The sequence below is a fragment of the Giardia intestinalis genome, chromosome 3 (genome assembly GCF_000002435.2).
Source record: "Giardia intestinalis strain WB C6 chromosome 3, whole genome shotgun sequence".
Taxonomy (NCBI): domain Eukaryota; phylum Fornicata; order Diplomonadida; family Hexamitidae; genus Giardia; species Giardia duodenalis.
Window position 1 is genome coordinate 1509921 of NC_051858.1, and position 24986 is coordinate 1534906.

Sequence of the window (24986 nt, forward strand, 5' to 3'; positions counted from 1 at the left end):
AAAGTAAAGGGATACTTTCTGAAAATGAAAACTCTGCAATTTATTAATAAAATGAGACTTTTAAGTTTAAAATAAATTCTATTAGATTGAAAGGCAACGAAAAGTTAATCTAAAACAAAGTTTGTCTTTTAAGTTTATCTTTTGCGATCTTGTATTACTGTACATGAAAGATCGGCAAGAAATAAAGAGGGAAGAGCTACTGGTTCAAGACTGTTAAAAAAGCATGGTGAAGTTGGGAAACATTCAGGTCACACACCACCAAAGGAAATCATGGTCTTGGTGTTCTTTAGTAAAGAGTGCTATTACGCATGCAGCCTGTAACACTTCATAGTGCAAGTTGGAGGTGACTATGTCCACATCTGCAAATAGAGCTGGTAGAAGTCGAGCAAAACAGCATATTCTACATTATATCACAGTCTATTAGCTCAATCAAAGAAGATACCGTGCAGAATCTTTGTTTCCAGTGCTTAGAAGATAAAGACAAGGCTCTTCTTAAACGCCTGACAATGGCAGACTTAGACCGCTTCACTAGGGTGTCACAGATTGCAACCTTATTGCAAATATATGGAACGAATCAACAAAAGCTGTCGAGTGTTCAGTACTTTGCACGCAATAGTCTCTGCTCGTTTCCCTCGACTTCTTTTGTCAATGCCTGGAGGTAATTCATTGTCCCTTGCGCTGCCGCAGTTAGCTGATCAATCTCCTCGATGTTCCTTGAAATGTCCATCCAGCGTATGTTGCTATGGGGCCTGTGCTTCGCTGGTACTTCTGGACGCTTAGGAGCTGCTGCATGGAGGTACTGTGCCATGTTTCTATAGTCTTGAGTCCCCAGATCTATCCCGGAAGTAGAGATACCTGAGCTAAAGATGGGCGGCGTGTTGTCTTCTAGCCCTATATTTGAACACATTTGGTGGTTAACAGGTTGCCGAGGAGGATACGGGTCATTTATGCTTAACGTGGAGCCATTCGCCATGGACGAGATCTCGATGCTCTGTACCTGAGGCTGCATTCTCGTTTGCTTTTGAGGTGCTGGTTTAGAACTTGATGCTTGTGACGATGGCTGTTCTAGTTTTTCCATGTCCTGAGGCTTGGCCTGTGCATAGGGTTGTTGTTGAAAAGCTGGTGGTACCTGGGGAGTCGATATGACTTGAATGGCAGGGTAGTTTGGAAGATTAAGGTTTCCTCCATACGGTTGAAGCTGCGAAACAACATGCTGAGGTTCTAGAATGCGGGGTTGATGAATAGCTAAAGAACCGGCAGAGTGTCCTGGTACACCTGCGAAAGGCATATGAACAGGTAGGGTTATGGCATTTGGTCCTGGAGCTGTGGGGAGATATGCAGATTGCGGACGGATTTGAGAGGTAGTTAAAACTGAAAGTGGGCGCTGCGCCGAGCGACTCGATACTGGACGTGAAAGCTGAGGTCGAAAACTATACACAACAGGCCTGCTAACATTAGAAGTAAGGGAATACCCTGGGTTTGGAGGCAGATTATTGGCCCTGTTGTAGCCATAATGCATTGGCGGAGGAATCTTTACAGAAGGAGGCTGTGGATAGAATGGAAAAGGTGGTGCTGGTGCTGGCACCGAGGTAGGAGCTGGCGCTGGAGGTCCTGCAGATCGTGGCGGTGGGGGTAAGGGTGGAGGCTGTGACGGATGCTGGCTCAGAGGAATAGAGGATGGTGGCAGTGGCGGTGGCGGTGGTAGTGATTTGGCATGTTGCAGGGGATTGATTGAAATAGGGCTGCGCTGGTTCTTAGACGTTGGAGCAGTGATATCTAACTCTGATGCTATATGCTTCTCAATAGCTACGTCATCTATCTTCACTGCAGATGTGCTCAAAACCTCACCAATCTCAGGACTTCTATTAATATGAAAATCGTCCATGTCAAGGACACGTTCTTTGCTTATGAGGGGAATCTTTGCCTCAAATGGAACATCGTGGCTCCTTGTGACGTCTTGCCTTGGTTGTTGATGCTTCGCCTGGGAAGTAGACCCAGAGGGCTTTGGCTGTAAGACCTCAGATGCCTGGTCAGGCATTATATAGTAGCTTATCTCCTTGATGGAGTCGCGCTGGGGACCACACATTCTACTCAAAGCATTTTGATTGGTCTCCAACTCACTACAGAGTCTCTCAAGATTGGACATCTTGCAGACGTAAATATTCATAATTCTGCGCTTTTCATTCTCGTCCACTGGAGACTGATCTATAAGCGATGCACTCTTCGAGCAAGTGACAGTTTCAAGTGCTTTACTAGATATGGCAGAGAAGGAGGTAAGGAAACAACGAAGCAAGTGAATAGCCACTGAATAGTATCCCTCTCTGGCTAAGAGGAAAATCCCATCTTCTAGTCTACCTATTGCTAGGAGGAGAAGCGCCACACAAAGTGGTGTAAACAATGGCTGGATAGTAGGGGGCAGATTGTCAACATAAGTCGTATCAGGAAATGTAAATGAATAGCGTACTCGGCCTGCAATGCCGAACGAACTCAGAGGTGCAGCAGGCGGTGGTCCACAGTGGCATCGAGGCTCTGTATAAACATGTCTTTGAAACGTTAGGAGATAATTGAAATCAGGTAGTACATTGTATGCTGTCACATAGAGCAAGAAGAAAATGAGTGAATCTAGGAGGGTGGTATCTGCCCTTGCACGCAGAGTTAAAAGAAAGTCAACGTCGGCATGCGCCAGTGGCGATCTGTCCTTCGCTATATCGCAAATAGCCAGCACCTTGGCGAGCACGCTGCACTGTACCTCTGTGAGGTGCGCCGTAGATGAGGCTGTCTGTATAGCGGTATCGGAAAAGCTTGGGCTCGGTCCGCAGTAATCAGAGTCTCCAGAAAGCCTCAGGAGATATGCAACAACTGCAAGAAAGCGGCCCGTTCTCCCAGCTACGTATGCTGCATACAAGACTTGCGCATGGGTAGGAGTAGAAGACTCCTGTGCAACTGCTAGAGATTTATGAGTTGTCATGCGGCAACCAATATCTTGGGGCCAAAAGGGGTTGTAATCCCTGATTACGTTGAGCACTGATTGAAGGTAGAAACGGTTGCAAGGGCCATTGGGGGCATCAAGTTTGCAGATAGATGTACCTGTGAACAGGTAGCCATATGAGTAAATAATAGACTCTGGAACAAAGCGCGATTGTCCTCCTTCAGACGCACCCACAAAGCGCTTCTCTAAAGTTAGGCTGGAACTCTGCAACACAGAAAAGGGTTCCAAGGATGGAAAGTATGCATTGATAATATAGAGTGGTAGAAGCGGAACTGCCACGTTTTTTGGCTTATTAAAAGACCCAGAGGAGCTTGTATAATTCTGAGGTACCAGTATGGAGAGCATCTGCACAGCAGCACTGTCAAGAAAGTAGAACTGGAGTTGTTTTGCCAATGCATGAATACACAATAGAAAGAACGCCGCTTTTTGTACAAGTTCTCTGTGAGCAGGGTCCTTGGCTTCAAAGCAAAGTGCTTGGTATACACAATTATCATATGTTAAACAGCAATACCCACAAGCTAGAAACAAGCATGTGGACGCGGGAATTGTATAGCCCACAGATCCAATACTCTTGTATGGAAGTTGGTGGGGCTGGCTTGGTGCAAGAAGGTGAGTACGAGCAGCGATGAGGGCATAGCTAGTACGGGCGAATAGCGCTGTAAGCTTTAGTAATGATGTGGTCATAAAACACAACGTCTTGGTGTATTTAAACGCATCCTCAGTGGAGATGGTGGGCTTGGATGTGCTCTCTGCGCCGTCAGAGTCCCCCGTAAAGATGTCACTGCTCTCACTAGAAGTGGTAAGAGAACCAGAGGCCCGAGAGGAAAATAGAACTGGGTAGCTGCCTAGCTGCTTATAGAAAAAGGAAAGGATGTTGTTGTCAAAGGATGAAGCAATTGATTCGGCAATGATCATATATGTCTGCTCAGCAGCCACTAAGGATATGGACGAAAGCTCTTTCGTATATCGGCGCCGAAGTATATTCAGCGGAACAAGCACAGCTTCACACGCATGGCTTCCAATCGCTGAGTAGGCACCAGAAGCTATCTTAGCCAAGTGACAATCATAGTTTGTTGTCTCTTGGTAGTCAGCCGAGGTGGCAATCAGGTCAAACATCGTCTTTACAGTCATACCAACCTGCGCTCCCAAGGCCTGGAAGAATAGTAGCACCTCTGTTGCAACGCCTAGCTCACGCACGCTGTCAGAGGATTGGTTGGGGTTGAGCTCATCACTGAGCCCTTCCTGGAGCTCCTTTGCCTCAAGAGGAGAGGAAGAAAGCAGGAGCTGCTTAAGCAATCTATAGCTTTCAAGAGTATAAGAGAGAAAAGATATTGTATTGATTTGTGGAGTAAACTTTGGATTGGCCATATAATTGTTACTTCTATCTAGATTGATATGTGCCGATACAGGAGGAGTCTCACGTACCAGCTGGCAAGCAGAAATGGTGTGAGTGGACAGCGCCCATCGCTCTGGGTATTCAATCGTAAGCTTGTTGAATGGAAGAACTATCTGGAAGATGGTTAGCTTGTGTGCAAATCTGAATGCCAGGAAGCGTCCACCAAGGAACTCAAAGCTAATATCTTTGCCAGCGAGAGAGCTAGATGATGTTGCAAAAGATATCATGGGTCCGCTGGCGACAGCTGCGGAAGTGATATCCTTCAGGTCGACACGAAATAAAACCCCATAGATGGCACCGAAGATGAAGACTCCGGCGTATCTCATGCAGTAAATGGCTCCGTCAAGACTCCAGCTGATGCGGACAGGCTCCAACGAACAGGAGCGAAGTAGGTGAGGCATATAGGCCTGCATAATTGCGTGCAAATTGTGGGTCATCACATATGACCCGTTATCTGTTTCTAACCATTGTACGTAGCTGCTTAACAAATTGCTAAAGTGTGCATCAAACGATGGCATGAGTTGCAGGCAATTACACCGACACGGCATGGGGACTGGTTCATTAGAAGCCTTCTTCTCCATTACTGTGCCCAGATTCGTGTTCGGAACAATGGACAGACTTGGCAAAGGTTCACCCTTAGAGTCCATTTCTAGACCAGCTGAGGAGCAGCCTCGACACCCATGTGAGGCACGAGTGTCCTGTCGCTGGCGCGCACCCATAAAATGGTTGGCTGGGGACCAGCTCCAGGCCAGCTGTCTGACACGCCTTACTGAATTGTTGACATGTAGCACAGGAATGCTGAAATGTAGCCCGCTATACACCAAGACAGCAAAGGCTCCAAATGGGGAGATGGAGCAGCTAAGAGAAAGAGGCACTGTGGAATCAAAAGTCACTCGGAAGGTGATCGTTGGCATCTGACGGAGAGTCCAGGTCCTCCTCACACCGCCTCGCAATGCCAAATCGTCAATGGTGCAAGGAGAGCAGGAATAGATACACCTCTCTAAGCTAAGCTCTGTGTGACTGCCAACCGCCCGAACCACGATTAGAGTAGAGTCACACTGCAGATAGTTATCGGAGTCAGGAGGAAAGCAGCAATCGTATGCAACAACGTAAGGAGCCGCCTGCGCTTTTGATTCTCCGCAGTGCGATAGCATGCTAAAGGGGCTTGTGAAGAAGTAAGTGTAAGGCCTTCCAGGCAGAAACTCCACGTGGTCAAGAATGGCCACCTCCCCGCTTTCGTGGATGATGCAGATATCCCCATAATCACTAACAGAGCAGGCTATGATGTCGTCCTCTGGTGATAGTATAGGGCATCTAAAGCTCGCGGCATGTAGACGTGCGTTACGAGGGCGCATTTTGAGTAGCTTATGATAGAAGCGCTCTGTGTTAATGGTAGATATCGGAGTCTTTGTCTTCCAAGGCGGAATAATTAAGACCAAGTCTGAATGAAGAATGATGGAATGGTTGCAGAGGATAGAAATATTGACACTTTTGTTGGGTGAAATGGCAGTCATCTTGACCAAATTGTAGGGAACGCTGGACATTAGCAACGAGCTGATCAAGCGGATGGCTACTGGCTCCTGAGGGTCATAGCGGTCTTCAAGGCGGGCATCCCCAGGTGACCATGTCGTGATATGTGTCGAGAAGTAGGTGCCCAACAGGAACTGCGCCACTGCTTGGGGATCTGCGTCCTGGCACATGAGACTCCGGTCAGTGGGGGTCATGAGTTGCTCGAGAGCCCGGATGTAGAGCGGCTCTGCTTCTGAAGTCATGTTTCAATGCAGCTGCCACTAGCGGAAGAAAGAAGCCTAGAAGTGCAGTCTCTCTGGTAGCTCGAACGCCTCGAAGGTGGCAGATATTTGATGGTGCTTTTGAGATATAGTCACATTTGAAATGAAAAATTTACACAAATACTTGCAGGAGCTACGTCCTGCGTTGTCATGCAGCCCTCGCTCAAACGATCCACCAACATAAGTAGTCTGGCATCACGGCAACGTGTGTACGTGAAGATCTTTCAACGATTGCGACCGCACACGCTCATTCACCTCATAACGACATCCCAAACGTTTTATACGCTCGTTACCAACTATATAAACAGTGGTTCATTAACCTATATTGCATCGGAAAGCCATCAAGCAGAAGATCTCCGAGCATGGCTTGGCCTGTTGAAAGTGCTCATGATATCTCCAAAGACTAGCCTAGTGCTCCCCAGATTCTTTTCCGTCACCAACATTTTAATGGAAAACCTAGATCGTCAGTACTACATCTCCTTGCTGCTCGAAGTAGTGACAGGACTTTTATTGCGGTCGAAAACCTTTCTTTCAGAATTGCATTGCAATCTTGATTTAAGCTGCGACATTCTATTCAAGATCTTGCAAGAATTGAACCTCCGCGTGCTTGTCTTTCACCGACCCTACAAAGAGTTGTCTCGAGAATACTATCTAGAGTTCAATAGAATTTTACAATCCTTTACATTAAGCACCGATAGTTTCTGGAATAGCGAGTACAGCTCTAATCCGCAGATCAAGGCCCTGGATGACGTTGCCACAGAGGTGTTCCACGTCTGCCGCAATCTGACCTCTCTCACTATACCGGCACGTGTCATGGATTTCATTCTGCCAAACAGCCTAGAAATGCAAATTCTCGACGAGGACTACGAGATCAACCTGACTCATCTTTCAACGGTACTTGTTGTGCGGGCTGGAGACCTTGAGCACGAGCGTGTTCTTTCCCTGCAGTGCCACTTCTACAAGCATCTCCTCTCGCTGACACTCGACATGGAACAAATCCCAGGTGTTAATCACCTCTTCCTGACGCACAGACATCTCCAGCGACTCGCTTTATATTCCTCAACTGGATTGGTGGAATGTCCACTGCTGGTGTTCCCCTCGCTGCGGAAGGTTACCATAGAGCTCCGGCCTTTAGAGCAAGAGCATGCGGGTGTTGACAAATTCATAGGTGTATTCTTGACTATGGAGGCATTCATCTCCCTGTTTGCTAATTCTATCAACATATCATACATAAATGCAGTGTATTCGGACCAGATAACGAAAACGGACATCACAGAAAAGTTATATGGTTTACGATATGAATCTCTAACATTTCTGCGGTTACGGTTTTTCCCAGTCAAGTCGGAGGAGCTGGAAAGGCACGGGATAACATCTGCAGCTCTTGCACGTCTTGCACACAAGATGCCACGACTCCGAAAGCTGACCTTGTCTGGCTTCAGAGACATGCTTGGTGACACTCACGTGGCATGCATTCTGAAGAGCTGTCCTTTCTTGGAAGAACTATCTTTAACGGGTAGACATGACGTACTCCCTAACACCAAGCCATACATCTGCTCGTGCAACACACAGCTTCTGTGGCATTCGCAGTCGGAGACAGCTGAGTCCCTGGATGGGTCAAGTGAGCACTCGACTGTATACACTGCATATAACCGACACTTCCATCGAGAGGCGACATGTAAGTCTAGCATGTTGGTTGCCGCAGAACATCCCCCCTGCTGGACAGGACCTGCCGAAGAATCTCAGGAGCCGGCTAGCCCCTATCTCACATCCAAGCTCGCCGTTCTAAAATTGAAACAGATCTATATCACCGACGTAACCTTTATCAATCTGTATTTGCTAGGGGCCGGAGACAGTTTGAAAGTACTATGGATTGATGCACTTCCACGCATATCTTCTATTGGTGTAGGTTTACTGATTAATCAGGTGCTGCTATATGGACCTCTGTTAACCACTCCTGTGCGCCAGATCCCCACCCAGCCAGCAGATTTCTCTGACCAAGTATACACCTCTCTGACCAAACGTGCCCTCTCAGAACACAATGAGAGGTACGTAAGGGGGCTGTGTTCGGATTTGTGCTCGGATGCAGAGTCGATTGAGGAGTCTTCGCCAAGCTCACATTCAGAGTGTACAACGACGATCACTCCTACGCATGATAAAGCCAGTGAAGCACTCGACAACTTAACTGATTGTACGGCCAAAACCAGTACCGCACTTAGCACCTCTTTTGATATAGATTCCCTATCAGCTATTTACAAAGAGACAGTCTTGACAGAAAGGGTTAGAGATTGGTGGGTCAAACGACTTCAAAGGCTGGACAAACACATCTGCAGATACCAAGAACTTTTGAAGGCACAGCGGGACAGGCAAACCCTACTTAAAATCACAAATCTATCCTTCAGCGACTCATATCTACCGCTCTATCACGTCCCCAAATATGATATTGCATTTATAAGCGAGTCTGAACCTGTCATTGATAGCAGTCAGCCATATATAAACTATGTAAGTGGCCCATATGATCAATTAGAGTACGATGCTGTACTAACTATGTCCTCATTCTCATCGCTAGACAATGAAAAAGATAAACCTCAATCTGACTCTCTTCATGCCAATTTGTCGACGCATAGATTTAACGACTCCGTTAGTCATATAAACGTTGGACTCAAAGGTTCGTCAGAAGCGTACAGTCCACACATGGCCTTTGTCATCTTCAGGACAAAGCATCAACCGTTTATCTCTATGCGCTATCCTCGGCTCAATGCCGATTCAATATACTCTCTATTTAGTGCGCATGGGGTATGTCGACGAACCTTCAAGAAGATCGTGGGCCAGAACAATACAGGTACTCTCGGGGCCCAGTACCGCATCGTATATGATTCGGCCTTACAGACTGTAAGTACGATTGAGTGGACGTCATTCACCCCGCTACAATCAAGAGACATCTCCATTGCTGATGCGACGTTTTTTCCACTGGCGCATAAGCTAGCGAAAGATAAGACAATGCCTCTTCCTGCTACCCTGTTGTCATGGATCCTCTCGGAATACTTTGAGTCTAGTGCTCTTGAAAAGGTCAGCGTGGCAAACTGCGAGTTGGTAGATGGTAACTTAGTAACGTCACTGGCTACAACAAATACGCAGTCACTCCACTCTCTTCAACTGAAGCTCCTTTTCCCCGTTCATCACACAGCGTTCCATACCCTTGTCCTACACCACAGCCACAGCCTAAGGTACCTCTATCTACTTCCCTTCTCTTCCGAATCGGAAAATGAAAAATTTATTGATGCGGTGAAACAGATCTCTAATATACTCACGATAGATTTAGATTGGAAGACGGAGAGGAGCCTTCTATTTATTTAGCGGGCTGCTATGCTGTGTACCCAGTACGCTGGTTTATAAAAATATCCTCTCTAGATCCCCGCAAAATTGATGTTAAGGCAATAAATGGTATGAAATATTAAAACTTTTAAGGTTTTTTTGCAATATTGAATTGTAATTTTGATTAGTAAATTGAAGTGGATAGAATTGTATAAAGAGTGGAAGGCGAGTAGATTGCAGACCACTTTTTACAATCCTGTGTCTTTATCTTAGAAGATTTAATATGGCGCCAAGGCAATACATGGTTTAGCACTGAAGGCTATAAGTAAATGCTTAACGATAGTCATACTGTACTGTGAACCTGAACCGAAAAAACTAACTTGAGCCAAAAGAAGGGTGCAGGAGAAAATGAGAGGCTCGTCTCCTTCACAATATAGGAAAACTGGGTTGAGTGCACAGCTTGCTGCACCCCCACAGCCACTCCAAAGACCTGAAGACTGGGCTTTACCAGACAGCCAGTCTGCCGCTCGCGTCAACGCGACTAGAATTCCAGAGCATTATTGGCGGGTTCCTAAGGATACTCTGACATACGTTAATGGTGTACCTATGCGACAAACAGATGCCGACACAATTTTTCCATCGAGTGAGCCGCGGACAGAGGCAGAGCGTTTATGGTTGTACAACTTTTCTTCCGACGTCCTGAGTCATGTGACAGGCCGTGCGTCATACTTAAATCTCAACAAAGAGGGAGACATTCGATTTGTACTGCACGGGATTAATCTTCTCCAAATCTTCTGCTTTGAAATATCGCGACATGTGGCCTGCATAACGCTTGACAAGCAGACGTATCCTTATGAGAAACTGGCTGAACTACTTGTTTCTATCTCCCACTCACTCCAAGGCCTAAATGAGAATCTGACCCATTACGCAGCAAATGAGGCATCACATGCGCCATTACTATCGGATCTTTCTAACTTTTATCGATACACTAGTCCGGGAACAGATATCACTAACTTATATGCAGACGTCCGATCAACCACAGCCATAGACACAGAGACATCATTGGCCCTTATAACAGAGTTAGAGCGGCGTCTCAGCGAGGAAAAGGAGAGCGCGAAGAAGCGCGAGACTGAATTAGAACAACGAATCAAGTCCCTAGAATCAGAGCTTGCTGCCCAGAAGAAGAACTCCTCCCGGTTAGAGCTAGAGCTCAGTGCCACCAAGACTATCAGAACAAACATCACATCAACACACTCATTAGGGAAGGGCCTCAGTGCTAGCGCGAGCAATTTGGCCCAAGGCTCCTCTGCCCCAGGAATATCTGCAGAAGATTCTTTAACAGACCTGAAGCCCCATGCGGCAAGAAAGCCACATAGCCTGAACACTGATATGATAACAACGAACATCTACTCCTCATTTGCCCCAGCTCCAGCTCCAATGACTCAAGCATCTTCCTCAATCAGACTTTTGCCCCAAAACGTCACAGATATATATGGGAACATTAGCACAATGTCTATGCAGCGTAGCCAGCCTCGTGGAGAAGGAGCAGTCCTCCAGCGCATCAGCGAGATGCCGGTTTCACACAATCTCACCGGGCAGCAGACTCTTGGAGACGGTGCTGATTACACGGTGCTACGTAGCTGCACAGGTGGGTCTCAAAGGATGCTTGATCGCTTTGGAAAGCGAGAAGCTGACCTGGATCACGTAGAGACTGTCCCAAGCACGCTTGAGGTGTCCAACTGTCGTGACTCCAGCAGGATTGAGCTCCATAGCGGAAGGACAGACCCGTCACAGAGGTCGTCAGCCATCTTTCAAACTATAGGCAACCTAATGTCTGCACAGCTAACGGCGTCACATCGCATTCCCAGTCGTCCCCAAACGGCCCCAGACCCAGAGTATCCTAGTCTTTCTTACAGGAGCACACAAGAAATCGGGCCGTCCGTCAATTCATCAATAGATATAACAAGGTTACAACGGAAAAACTGGGCTGATGTAACAATGAAAGACACCAGAGGGAGGGCATCTGAAAAGCTCATCAACAGCTCCGGACACCAAGACGTACCTGATCCCACCGCTACTCTTGTTCTTCCAAAGGGCTTAGCAAGCGCTGCATCCAAGTTTTTAGGGGCTATCATGAGCCTTGATGAAGATGACGCCTGGAGGCTGGAGGCCAACCTAACCCGTCAACTGACAAGGAATACATTAGACACGCCCTTAGCAGGAACTTACAATAAGGACCTTGGCCATGTACTGCTACGACAATCGAATGATACCCAAGCCTTTTCATTACTTAATCCTATATGCATGTCACACGAAAAAGCTATCGGAGAAATAGATTTATCTGCAGATAATTTCAGAATTACGTTTCGAGCTATTCCAGAAGTAGCCTCGGGGCAGAAATCACTTTTTTCCGGCCAAGTCGCACAAGGTTGGACAGACGATTATTTACAGCAATATATGCGTGAAGTGGATCTTACCAATACTGGCACACATTCGTCTCGACCGCTACTGCTCAGCGGCCATTCTAATTCCTTGCCGGCCGCGTCTTCATCCCTCGCTGTCTTCAACAACTCGATTGAATCAGGAATAGTAGAACCCCAACATACTCTTCCACAACCACTAAAGTCTGCTGTTGGACGTCATATTCCCATCCTGAGCAAAAATCGCTATATAAACCCTGAGGTGAGGCCCAAGACTAGTTTGAAGCCAGCAAGAATGTCCAAACGTTCCTCTACCAGTACATCACCAACAAGGCATAATATGTCTACTGACCCCGTGGCTGAGGTAGAGGCTGACAATCTTCCTCCCAACCAGTCAGCGCACGAGTTCATTACCGAGGCAGATGCGTTCCAGGGGATGATAGCTCTGGGAGAAAAAGATATGTCGCCAGCACTTGCAGATCCCTCTGCACATACAGTTACATGCAGAACTCTTTATTCTAAGACGCGAGCAGAGCTACACACTATTTATCGACATATCTACTCCTTAAGGAGCACAGGAAGTGACACCTCAGTGGCTGATCGAGGCTCAGAAGAAAAGATCCTTTTGCAACCTCGCTACATAAGCCAGTATACAAAGATAGTTGATGCCCTGCTGCAAACAGAGAACGGATTGCAATCAATCCCCTTCATAAAGGGCCCATCTTATCTAGAGTCACAGTATGGACAGAGTGATCAGAAGAAGGAGTCTATCATGCTTCTAACACGAAAGCTCTTTTGTAGTGACTCAATTTTCTCATTCACTACCAATGATAACATTTTTCAGGCTTTGAACGAGCGTATTGCTACTGTTTCTCAACAAGAGCTCCGAGACGTTTTATGGTGTGACTTTCTCACACAATGGAATTCACTGACCAACGGTATTACTGGACAAGAGACAAAGCAAGCTGCCCTAATATCGAGATGCCTTGAGAACATGTGCCGAAAGTGGGACATACTGCCTCTTATCAAGCTCATTCTATGCTACAAGTTCGACTTACACACATCAATCCGTTTAGACGACCTAACACTCTTTAAAACCGGGAATAAAAATGGATCTAGTTCTGTGATGCAAATGTTTACACATCCAGGATTCTTTTCTGGGGCAAGCAAGACATATTTCATGGGTCTATCTAAGACCACGCATCTCTATAAGATCCTAAAGCCATCTATGCGGGTATTTTGTGCAAAGCTGGACTCAGCAGCTTCTAGAACAGCATCTCATGCTAGTATCAAGTCTACTACACAAGCTAGAATAAGTGTAGAGGAACAAAAGGGCCTTATGCATCTACGATCAATCGTTTCAAGTATTGGTTATGTACTTCTCGATCTACGCGCAGTTTTGGGGATTATTCATGAGCTGATCATTCAAAGGCATGCATCTTGTGAGCTTTCTGCCAAAAAGGACGCTAGCTACAATCCTATGGACAGGTTTGTTCTTGAGGTCTTCATGCACCACAATTCTATGGATATTGATAGAACACATCGCGCACTAATTTCTTTTCTTCTTAGCATTCAAGTCTATGTTCTCTGTGATCATCTATCAGAGGATTTTGGGGCAGAGTGTAAAGATGAGGACAACCAATTGGATAGTCTCTGGCCAGGTTCTAGGCACAGCCCGACACGTCCACTTTCTATAGCCTCGCATGCAGGTGCAATGTATAAACTGAATGAAGCTGGTGAATCCGATGAAGATGAGACATCTCTTTTCGATGATCCTGTCCTGGATGACGCACCCGTGAAAGTCAGGCCAGCATCAGAGGCATTAGGCATCTTCCAATGTAACGAGTTTCTTCTCGTATTTCTGGAAATGCTTTCTTCGTCAGATCACGTCATCACTGAATACCTCTGTTATTCCTATATAATGCTCCATGAATGTAGTGGCGCCAAATATCCCTATCCATTTATCGGCTTAGACTCGGTACTCTTGTTGATTAGAAAGCTGCTTCCAGAGCTTCCAGGGCCATATTTTGCATTACTGAATTCGTCGCTCAAACACATAGCTGTTACTGATAGGTGTGATGCGCCCGTATTAGATGTAGGCACTGTGCTCCGCATACTAGGCTCTCAAAAACGTATGGTGCGACTTATGCTTATGAATGCAGTCGCAGAGGAGTACGGCCGCTTGCTCACCAAGGAGACTATTCCGCAAGCAGGACCTTCTCTCGAAGACATCCCTAGAGCAATAGAATCTGGGGACAGATTGATACCAGATACCACCTCTCCAATGACAGCTGGAGGTCGTCGTGATCCGACAAAGAAACCCAAGTCGTCGATCAAACAAAAGCGAGAGAACAAATCCATCGATGAGTTGAAGACGTCCTGCTACCTCGACGTCCCAATCACCTATGAGAACTTTGTCACGGTAATCTCTAAGACAGGAGGCGCTCTTTTCCCAGCAATGACTGCTAAATACTATTATGCTGCAATGTGGAATGCAGCTGTCGACAAAGCTGAGTCTACTTCCACGCGTCCATCTACATTAGGATCGGGGTTGGAGCCTGGGTCCCACATCAGTTCAAGCATGCCATCCCTAAGACGTATCTTCTCTATACTTCCATATGTTGCATACGAGCCATTTCCTTGTCTGTTCAAGATCCTCTCTCGGAAAAGCAAATTATTCTCTACGCAAAGACTTTACTATGGGCATGAGGTAAGCGCTCAGCATGATATCCAGGCCCTTGTGCTTCGGTATGCCCTGTGTGGAGATAGATATGGGCATATTCAAGAGCTTCGAGGAACTCTCAAAACCATTGTCTATGAGCTGGAGGCTCCAGTCAAGCGGCTTGTTTCCATGTTGACATGTGAGGCTAATGGATTGGCATACAATATGGAGCCATTTTATATATCTGCGCGTTTGTCTGGCTCCATCACCACCACCACTACCAGTGTTTCAACTGTCTGCTCCCCTGAAGCTACTAAGTGCTCTATTAGCTCTCTATCTTATACAATGCCAGCTAGGAGACACCTCTCTGCAATGGCTATGCAGCTGACCGCACTTTATGCCTCAGCAAAGCTCACCATTGGAGACAACTCGCTTCCAGACGACGCTTTGGTGGATGTCATCAGCACAATAAGAGAACTTAGCATTCAGATGCACATATCTTACCAGTCCTTGCGTCCTTTCAACAGCAGCATCACTGGGCTCCTATATGAATTACAAGACCGATTACAAGGTGTTGTGCGCTGTGACTCTTACTTGTGCAAAAATGTTACAGCTGAAGAGATGCTTCGGGAAACTTTGGGCGTTGACAACATCAGTGGGCCACTGGCACGGATACTGGGCATGGCACGCAACTCCATACATATCCAGTAGCTTTTCTTTCTCTGCGCTATCTCTGCCATAGTATATTGTTTTATCTTTTTGTGCACATTAGTTTACACCGGTTCTGTAAGTTCAATTAGGTCATGTTGTATACTAGCGGACTACTCTGGGAAATCAAACTCACTATCTCTCGGGGAGCTTTCTGTTACGCTCAACCCTGCAGTGGCTTGTGACATGTAAGAAAGGCTCTCTTCCCTTCTAATCTTTATGCGGATTTTCTGAAGGTAGGACTCCACGTTTTGGCGGGTAAGATTGGGAAATTCGTCCTGAATTAGGTTCAGAATGCGGGAAGGGGTAGCCCTTGTGACTCCGAGTTGGTATATGGCTGCGTCTGCCTTCTTCCTGAACGCCTCTGTCCATGAGAATTTGGTCTTAGCTGGAGCGAGAGACATTTGCGGCACTATTCTGTTATATATGTTTAATAACTCCATTAGGACGCTTTGGTTCATCATGTCACTATAGGTTATCATGCTTTCCTCAGTGTGCGTGACTATTGCCACAATCTTTCGTAGTGAGTGCAGTAACTGGGCCACTTGTTCGACAGTTACGCCATTTCGTGCAAACTGGGTACACAATGGACAACAGGAGGTTACGGCGATACTTGAATCGTGGCTGTTGATGGATAGCTCTTGGGAGACTACCTCTGTTTTGGATGGAATGATACTGCTGTTCTCTAGTCTATCAGTCTTTGCTTTTTGTGCTTTCATGTGATAGTACGCCATACGCACCGCGACGTTCTTGCTGGTAAGGCTAGTGCTCTTCCTAATTCTATTGTCCTTTTTTGCACTTGACTCGGGCATCTAATAATTGAAGTGTTTTTTCTCGCTAGTCAAGTACCATCCAAGCCTATCGATTGGATTGTTTATTTTTAAAAAGGATCAATCATAGACAATCTCGGTTTTAGTGTAAACAGAAAAGCGAAGGAACAGGTCCGAGTGACAGGTAGGTAACTCCTCTATGTCTCTTGGTGTCAATCTATCATCTACAGACCTCTTTTCTGCAAAGAGTTCGTAACAGTTAAGACTGACAAGTAAGAATACTTAGACCGACAAAATCGATTGAATCGACAAATGCACTCAGCCCAAGTGTGCTCTCTGGCTCTTATGTTTACTGATGGTACAGATGCATGCCATATGTACACACTAGGATGGGCTCTGCTTAGAGTAATGGTAACTATATTGGTGCTACACTACTAGATTCACCCTACCAGACTCATGATGTCATCTTCTAGGACGTGGCGGTAGTATTGTGTCTTCGGCATGTGCATACTTGCTAACTTGGATTTGTGGTCGCGAATTGCACGCACCAGTGCGTCTCCAGATGGAATCGGCAACGCCAGGCGGCAATTGATGCCGGGAAGAACAAGCGTATCCTCAGAACCATCCGCTTTTCTAGCTACTCCACAAAATGAGATCATATCTTTAATTATCCCTGGTATGAACTGAGCGCCTTGATCAGATGTTTCAAATATCCAATGTGCGTCTCTCGAGAAGATCGTGAGGACTTTGTAACGATTTTGGATCTGGTAAATGTCATCCAATGGAACCGCACTGGCACCATCTAGCTCGTAGTAGTCTATGTGGATGGGGTACGTGCTCAGCAATTTGTTCTGGTAGTAAACTGCTAGGCGACAATACCGGATACAGGCCAACTCTAGAGACGAAGGAGAAAATCGTGCCTCATCATCCTTTTCTACCAAGTAGTCTGGGTCCTCGAATCGCCCAATCTTCTCTGTGCACTGTTCAACGCTTATTCCAAGCAAAGTGGTGTAAAACCAGATGATCCTGGCTATTATAAAATACATTACATAGTAATAAAACGGCACCTCGGTCTTGTAGAGATAGCCTGCGGGCTCGAAGAGACGATAGTACGGAAGTAAGCCAAACTCGAGAGCCCAGCATCCTAGGAGACAGCGAAGCCTTTCGTATGCTTTCCTCGTTTTATCATTCACTGAGAAAGCACTCTTGATTGTGTCTAACTCTGTAAACCAGACCATGAAATGACTATAACAGAACTTTCTATAAATTCTGTCCAAATTGAGGACATTTCCCAGTGAGGTGGCCATGGCCAACCTGGATAGTGTGTCAGATGCCATATTAACTACATCGTTAATAGACCTGGATAGAGACTTGCAGAGCAAACTATCTATCCGGCGAACATATTCTATTGCTTGCAGAGTAACAATAGAGCGATTAACACTATAGAACGTGGATAGCTTCTCCACAATGGTAAAGGGCCGCTTTTGAATGCACAACTGATAGACTGATAGGTATGCATCTTTAAAGAAATCTACACCGTTCCCCAGTTCGGTTAACATTGCAAAAAAGAATTTTCGAGACGAGTCCATGTACCTATAGATACCCTCAGGTGAGAACTGTGTAGAAAGAGGCTTTTCTTTTTCAGGGAGAGTCCTGGAGTCCAAGCGTGCGATAGTGTAGACGGCGTAAACCTTAGAGTGGTACATATTATTATGATAGTAGTTGGACAAGTACTTTGAATAGTTCAGCTCATGCAACCAGGAAAAGGATAGGTCAAGGGCCTGAGTAAGGTGCATAATATCTTCAAGGAGCTGAGAGGAACGCTTGGGAGTGACACCGTTGGCCACGCCCGCGGTAACTATCTGAATCAGAACAAAAAGACTGGTCTGGTAGTATGCTGGAACATCTTTCCGGGACTTTTCTTCCAGATTTAGGACTTTTATAAACACTCCGTAGGGGAAAACCGCACTATATCCATCATAAAAGATCGACTCTATCTCTGAAAGACTGAGGTACATGGCGTAGTGCAGTAGATCAAGATTATAATCATCGTTGTGCTTGCATTTTGCGGCAGAAAAGGCATTCCTGTGGATTGAACCTAATAAGACAGCAGATAGAAGGATTGCATAGACGGAGAATAAAATATAAAGTTGAGTATTTGTTATGCCTGGTATGGATGAGCGTACGTATGCCAAGAGGGTACTTTCTGTTTCCTGCGCCGCCTTCTGCACCGTCTCGCTGGAGGCCCTTGCTTTAAGATAACTTCTTAGCAGGTCAATAGCTTGCGCAACAATGCCATGATATGAGAGGGACACGGGGACCATGGACTCCGTGAGGCAGAAGAAGTCACAAAGCACCCCATAGACTGCCTCTTCAGGCGTCAAGGCGCTGATCAGCTGCGTCAGGGAGAGGCGAGTGTCCTCGTCTTTCAGGCAGGAAATGGCATCAAGCGCCGGGTTTCCATACTCTGGCACTCTGAGGGCTTCTGAGAAAGACAGTGATGGGCTCATAAAATAAGTCTTGGGGGTGAGATTGGCAGCAGAAGTGAAGAAGTCGGTAGTGACATCAATAAGCTTTTCCGGCTCGGGCATCCTCTTCTGTCAACGCAAGTTAGTGAATCCTAATCAATAATTTGCAAAACAAATACAAAATATTTTGCAATTTTAATTGCTTGCAAATGACCAGTAATCTAGGTCTTACGCACTTGGGGGGTCTGGCAACTTCTTGCCGGGATGAATTGCTGCGGCGGGAAGCGGGGCTCCAGGATCTTTGTTAATCGGTCTGTATCCCCTATGCTGTCGTCCTCTTTAGATGAATCAGCTGTCATCGAAGAGAAGTGTCAGTACACATTAGTCCCTCTAGAGGATCTCGAGGTGGAGCGGTGCTCCTCAGATCTCTTCCCACAGTCGTCCACTTTATTATCATCCTCATCAGTAAGCGCAACTCCTCCTTGTGGGCCTCCTTTACTTGAATTCGACAACAGTAGGCAACCGAGCACCTCTGCAAGTACGCAGTGCTATATACCATCCCAGAACTCTGATTTCCCTGCACAAGGTAGCGTTCTTCATAATCCTGATCACTCCATCGGCGAGGTTTCTTCTAAAGAACCATACTCGGTGGATGAACACGGAAATCAGCTCTATCCCACGGACTCCAAGGGCCGTGAATACTATGCCTCTGCTGATGGTAACGAAATCTATGCCCTGGATAACTGTGGTTGCGAATATTATGCAAAGAGAGCAGATTCTCAGGAATATTACGCTAAACTTGCCAACGGAGACGAAAGGCTGGCCAAGAATAGTTTGGGAGATGAGATGTACGTGACAGATTTGAATCATATGGAGTTATATCCTCACACGGCGTGCGGAGACCCTATTTTCGCTAAAGATGCTGACGGGAATGAAATGTACGCTTATTCTGGAGAGCTTAGGCAAGAGATATATCCGTGTGATCAGCGACGCTGGCAGGTCTATGCACGCCTTGCCACTGGCGCCCAGGTCTATGCCAGAGCTGCAACGGGAAGCGACTATTACGCACAGGATCCATTTGGAAGCGAAATCTTGGCTAAGGATGACAATGGGTCAGAGTATTATGCATGCGACGGTGCTAACAATGAGTTCTATCCATTAGATGCAATTGGGAACACGATTTATCGTCGTGCGCTAGAGAATGGGAGGGAGTTCTACGCCCGTGCTAAAAATGGCGACGAGCATTATGGAAGCAACGCATTGGGTGATGAGATCTATGCGACTGATGAGTCTGGGAACCAGTACTATTCATCAGACTTCACAGGTAGACGCATATATGCCAAAGACCGTCACGGCCTTTATTATTCTGCACATTCCATTACAACACAGAGCACCCACACTGTTGCAGATGACAGACAGGCAGCAGTGGACGAGGACCCAGTACAACTTCTCTCTGCAAGTAATTAGCCAGTCGTCAAGTGCATTTACACCTTAAATTGTGTTTTCAATGACTTGTCACCGTTTCATGTTTTCGAGAAGCTTCGGGGGGACTTCATGCTCTTAGAGAATGAGAAAGAAAAGGTCCCACTCTTGGAGTTGTTATTAATCCTGGAATATGTAGTTTTAGGCGTCATAGTCACTGCACACTCTTCATGCCCTGCAGTGGACGCCCAGTCCTGCGCCGTTCTTCCGTTTGTATCAGTAATGTTTCCTTCAATCTTATTAAGAAGCGCGCAAATAGATTTGTGCCCATTCATTGCGGCGTACATCATGGCGGTATATCCATCGTTGTCCTGCATGCCACCCTCGACCTTCATGAGGGCTTTCACCAGAGGCAAGTTACCCTGCTCTGCGGCCATCATCATTGCGGTTTTATTGTCGATGTTTTTCAGGCCGGCCTCTAGTTTCACAAGGGGCTTCGCCAAAGGTATCTGGCCGCTTTCCGCTGCATACATCAAGGCCGACGCCTGAGTATCAGGTGTTTGAATAGCGCATTCGGCTTTAGCTAACAGTTTCACCAGTGCTGGCCTATTGTTCAGAACAGCGTGCATCAACGCCGTGTGACCATCTTTGCTCTGCATTTTGGCCTCATGTGGAAGCAGTAACTTTAAGGCCTTGCCTTGGCCATATCTAACAGCGGATATAAGGGCGGTCTCGCCGTTTTTCATCGTCATCTTATTCTCCATTAAGAGAAGTTCTTTGGTAATCTTCACGTTGCCATTTCGTGCTGCATACATGAGTGCGGTGTCACCGTTAGCGGTCTGTTGCTTTGCATACTCCTTCAGTAAATCTTTGACCAGCTTGACGTCATTGTTCTTGGCGGCCTTCATCAACGGAGTCATTGTCATGCTGACTGCATCAGCGGTCTCTAGGGCTTCGTCAGCCTTATCAATAAGTTGCGCAGCAAGCTCACACATGCTCTCACCTTGGATAGTTGGGTCCCCCTTGCTAACGTACACGTGATGTAAGTAACCCCCAGATGCCTTGATTCTTTCGCCTTCTGCAAAGAATGGCCCATTTGCATATGAATATCTCGATCGGAGAGACGTGGCAGTTGAGTCAGTAGAGTCCTCACACGTACTGGAATCCTGCACTCTTGTCGCTGCCTTGCAGAGCTCTTCATCAAGAGTAGGGCTGCAGGGCGCAGAGGGATTCAGGTTTTCTACAATCACCTCATAAAGAAGGGTGCCATCCTGTACCTCTTGCTCAGTCGCAGTGGGAAGCCGGGGAAGGGCGTTCATGAGCTTTTCTGCTGTCTTCTTGTCCTTGCATATCACCTCAACTACAGATGGATCAGCGGCTACTTGGTCGACAAGCATGGGATCTGCGACAATCTCTTTCAGCACCGAGTCGTCTTGAGATAGAACTGCCACTACGTCCGGATACAAGCAGGTCTTGCGGAGCAGCTCAGGATTCATTGTCAGGGCAGACACTAACTCTGGATTGCCTACCAGCGCATCAAAAAGCTTGTCTGACGACAGAAGCGCCTCTAGCAGATTCTCGTTGTCAGATAGCAGCCTCCCCAAGGAAGGATTAGACTGAACAGCCATAGACAGTCTTTTGTTCTTAGCCATAGCATTCTGAAGCGCAATAGAGTATGGAGGCTCCTCCATGATAGACGGAGAAGGCTCTGGTGAAACATTTCTGTCAATATGAGACGAGGCAACAGGCGTGGACACTATCCGCTTAAACCTTTCCTCATCCTCACCATCTATGAGGTGACCATCATCTCCATCGTCTGTTCTACTTATGTACTCTATAAGCTCCTCAACACTCTGCCCAATATCCCCGACCTCACTGAAGTACGAATTCTGAGATATCACAGAGGTGGTGCTGGACGACAGGACCCGGAGCTCATCGGTCAGGCGTTCTATTCGCGCATCAATAGCACGCTCCCAGTTGACGTTTAGCTTTCTCAGTTCTTCATCATCGTTGATTATAGTTTGAAGCTCGCGCATAGCACGCACAAGGTTATCAGTCTTCTTGTTGAGCCTCAAAAGCCCTGGTCGATTCTCTATGAGAGTTTGGTGGATTGCTTGAATCTTATCTGTCAACTTCCTTTGATAGATTTCTGCTAGCTTACTTCTTGTGCTAGCAGACATCAGCAAGTGGGCGCCAGAGTCAGACTCACGATTACTTGACTTATAACCACCGGTAGGAGAAAAGTCCGGTTGTGGAATCCGGCTTCTGTGAAGACCGGACTGGCTATCCATCATGCTTCCGCGAAGATTGGCGCCCGGTGTGCCAGCCATCCGCGGAGTCGCGCCCGAGACACTGCTTCTGAGGGCGTTGCCGCTTGTGCTTCCAGCGCGGCCTGACTTCGGCGTTGGATATCGAATGTTGGATCCATTGTTTGTTGGATAATGCTGCTTTTGCGTTTCTGCTGCGATTTCGTCAAAGGTCTTGCCACCACGACCGCCGAGAGGCTTCCACGGACTGGGTTCTTCTTGCCTACGCCCAGATCGGGATGTGGACCCTTTACCTACGCCTCGAGGCGAAAAGGCTTCTTGCTCATGACCGGCAAATCCTGTTGGAGGCCTCTTCGTGCTTCCAGCTCGTGCCGAGGACACAGTTGATCCGGAACGCTGTGGGGCGCTTTTCATCTGTGACACAGAGCTCTTACGTCTATTTGCAGAAGAGCCCTTCGCCATTTGTGCCTCAAGCTTGTCTCTGTGCTGGTTCATCAAGACTATATCATTATTAAGAGTATCGATTTGGTCTTCCAGGGCCTTCTTTTGGGCAATGTTACCTGGCGCACAATCTCTTGCCTCCATGATCCGGCGCTCGAGGATGGCAAGCTTGTTGTCTATCTCCTGGTCTAGGACCTGTTTGAGAGTATCTGGCGAGATTCCTGGGGACTGCGGACCCTGCTGACTTACGGCCGACGGTATCTTACTAGAATAGGTTGGGGCCTTGGTTGTCGACAAGCGCAGCGACTCCCCGCTCTCCTTTATGAACTCCGACAAGTAAGACAGAGCCTCGGGATTATCCCGTATAGTAGCGTATATAAGTGCAGATTGACTGTCCATGTCGTAAATCATGTTTGTGTGGGTGGTGAGCGCGCGCATAGCCTCGACAGCATTTGCTTCGGCTGCAAGAGCCAGTGCGGTGCGCCCGAGGGAATCCACGTCGTAGCGCGTTTCGGGCATCAGTCTCCGAATCACGGAGGAGCAGTCATTCATAGCGGCGATCATCAAGGCCGTCTGGCCATCCTTGTTGTGGAGATGTCCCTCTAAGGCGTGCAGGTGCTTGGCTCCGTCTGCAAAGTCTATTTTCGAGGCAATCATTAGGGCAGTCTCTCCATCGTTGTTGAATATGCCTGACTCGAGAGGGGCAAGGAGTTTTACCATTTGGATATCCCGGGATCGCACTGCCAGCATAAGCGCGGTCTCCCCCTGTGCATTTTTAGTTCCCTGAAACGTTTTCATGTTTTTAGATACGGCGTTATGACTCCGATCCTTTATGGCCTTGAACCAGTCGCTCGCGGTTTGCATGACTTTTTATTCAATATTTCAAATTTTCGCTTCTGAGCAAGCAAATTTGCGCGGACTCCGTGTAGCACGCCAGGATTCGACCGTGTGACATGTGCATGGAAAACCAGCCATTCTAATTGGCCTTTTATTGACCTTTTATTCCAATATATTGTATCCGGATGCAATCTGAAGCAGAGATTGAATCAGGTGTATTGCCACTGAGAGGGCATCAACCGCAGGGGACTCTATCGTGAGGGGTGGCTTGCCAACAGAAAGACCACTTTTCTCTAAAATGTTTTTCAATTCTATCAAGTTTTTAATTTCCCTGAACGGGCTGCTGGCAGAGTAATCACTCATGCACAGATGAATCGCACTAATGCAGTGCATGCAAAGCTCTGTAGTTGTCTTTTCAGTAAGGGGATTTAGAGGATCATCCCCTAGCGTCTGTTTGATAAATGAGAGCAATCCTGATCTTAGTTCCTCTTGGAACGTACAGTCTGATTGCTCGGCATAGGAAGACATGTCATTGGAATAAACTGATCTGCGACCCTCCATCTGGAATTCTGACGGCTCCGGGGTTATAGGAGTCGTAGTTACACTGGGGGTACTACAGATATTATTACAGGTATAACTGTAAGGGCAATGCAATCGCAAAATCAGCGACTCAGAAGCGGGATTACCGTACGTTAGTATTTTCAGTTGAGGTGAAAACGTATCACGGGCATCCAATAGTTGCCTGCAACCTTTTGTTCCTATGTCGTTGTGGTTTAGATGCAGCTCACGCAACGGTCTATTTGATCTGGAGGCAAGCTCTATGAACTTTCGGAAGTGCTCCATGTGTTCGTCGCACAAATTGCAATTACTCAACTGCAGTATTTCTAATGCAATGCAGCGATCAAAGATGGCGAGCAGAAGATCATGAATGGACTTAGAAGTAAACCTGAAAGAACCGGAGCAGGATAATTTGCTGAGCTGGAGAAACGATACGGGAGATTGTGTAAACCAATCTATCATAAGGTAAACCTCATCCTGCAGCAAGCGATTCCCAGCCAGATTTAAACACTTCAGGTTTCTAGACTCCTTGATGCCTTCAAAGATTATTGCCAAAAGGGTCCTTGTGAGTTTGCATCCTTCAAGGTCCAGGCTATGAATAGGGGTATACAGCCGGCGGACCTTACGAGCCTTACTTCCCGCTACTGGATTTTCAGCTATCGATTCATGGGATAGCCGCTGTCTGATTGCAACGGCCATTTCCTTTGTTAGATCAACTGATTGCATGCTAATCTTCCCGTCTTCATCGCTAATAAGCAGATTCTGAGAAGATGCACGTTCCAGTGTACAGGATGTAGAACTAAGACCTGAAAACTCTGAAGAAGCAGCTTTAGGCCTCTTATTGGACTTAGACTGAGCAGGGTAATTGGCGTAAAAGAGCGGGATAATGCTGTCTCGGATGGTATCAACTGGTTTCCATGGCTGCATGGCACAAGTAAGAAGCAAA

At 46.8% G+C, this 24986-nt stretch overlaps 8 protein-coding genes across 8 annotated transcripts; 3 read left to right on the forward strand and 5 right to left on the reverse strand.

The window, feature by feature from the left end:
* Window positions 1–595: 595 nt before the first annotated feature.
* GL50803_0024734 (uncharacterized protein) lies at window positions 596–6157 on the reverse strand (the record flags this gene model as incomplete). Its single annotated transcript, XM_001710211.1, has 1 exon — window positions 596–6157. The coding sequence occupies one exon, from the start codon at window positions 6155–6157 to the stop codon at window positions 596–598; it is 5562 nt and encodes a 1853-aa protein (XP_001710263.1).
* Window positions 6158–6325: 168 nt separating this feature from the next.
* On the forward strand, window positions 6326–9529 carry GL50803_003455 (uncharacterized protein; the record flags this gene model as incomplete). The annotated part of the gene is made up of 1 exon (XM_038046073.1): window positions 6326–9529. The coding sequence occupies one exon, from the start codon at window positions 6326–6328 to the stop codon at window positions 9527–9529; it is 3204 nt and encodes a 1067-aa protein (XP_037901867.1).
* Window positions 9530–9895: 366 nt separating this feature from the next.
* Window positions 9896–15280, forward strand: GL50803_0034023 (uncharacterized protein; the record flags this gene model as incomplete). The annotated part of the gene is made up of 1 exon (XM_038046069.1): window positions 9896–15280. The coding sequence occupies one exon, from the start codon at window positions 9896–9898 to the stop codon at window positions 15278–15280; it is 5385 nt and encodes a 1794-aa protein (XP_037901868.1).
* A 110-nt stretch (window positions 15281–15390) lies between these two features.
* On the reverse strand, window positions 15391–16089 carry GL50803_007272 (GARP-like protein 1; the record flags this gene model as incomplete). The annotated part of the gene is made up of 1 exon (XM_001710213.1): window positions 15391–16089. The coding sequence occupies one exon, from the start codon at window positions 16087–16089 to the stop codon at window positions 15391–15393; it is 699 nt and encodes a 232-aa protein (XP_001710265.1).
* A 398-nt stretch (window positions 16090–16487) lies between these two features.
* GL50803_007270 (uncharacterized protein) lies at window positions 16488–18638 on the reverse strand (the record flags this gene model as incomplete). The annotated part of the gene is made up of 1 exon (XM_001710214.1): window positions 16488–18638. The coding sequence occupies one exon, from the start codon at window positions 18636–18638 to the stop codon at window positions 16488–16490; it is 2151 nt and encodes a 716-aa protein (XP_001710266.1).
* Window positions 18639–18779: 141 nt separating this feature from the next.
* GL50803_0014408 (uncharacterized protein) lies at window positions 18780–19982 on the forward strand (the record flags this gene model as incomplete). The annotated part of the gene is made up of 1 exon (XM_001710215.1): window positions 18780–19982. One exon carries the CDS (start codon window positions 18780–18782, stop codon window positions 19980–19982), a length of 1203 nt encoding a protein of 400 aa, XP_001710267.1.
* A 56-nt stretch (window positions 19983–20038) lies between these two features.
* GL50803_007268 (Ankyrin repeat protein 1) lies at window positions 20039–23509 on the reverse strand (the record flags this gene model as incomplete). The annotated part of the gene is made up of 1 exon (XM_001710216.1): window positions 20039–23509. The coding sequence occupies one exon, from the start codon at window positions 23507–23509 to the stop codon at window positions 20039–20041; it is 3471 nt and encodes a 1156-aa protein (XP_001710268.1).
* A 135-nt stretch (window positions 23510–23644) lies between these two features.
* Window positions 23645–24967, reverse strand: GL50803_0014407 (uncharacterized protein; the record flags this gene model as incomplete). The annotated part of the gene is made up of 1 exon (XM_038045766.1): window positions 23645–24967. The coding sequence occupies one exon, from the start codon at window positions 24965–24967 to the stop codon at window positions 23645–23647; it is 1323 nt and encodes a 440-aa protein (XP_037901869.1).
* Between the last annotated feature and the right edge of the window lie 19 nt (window positions 24968–24986).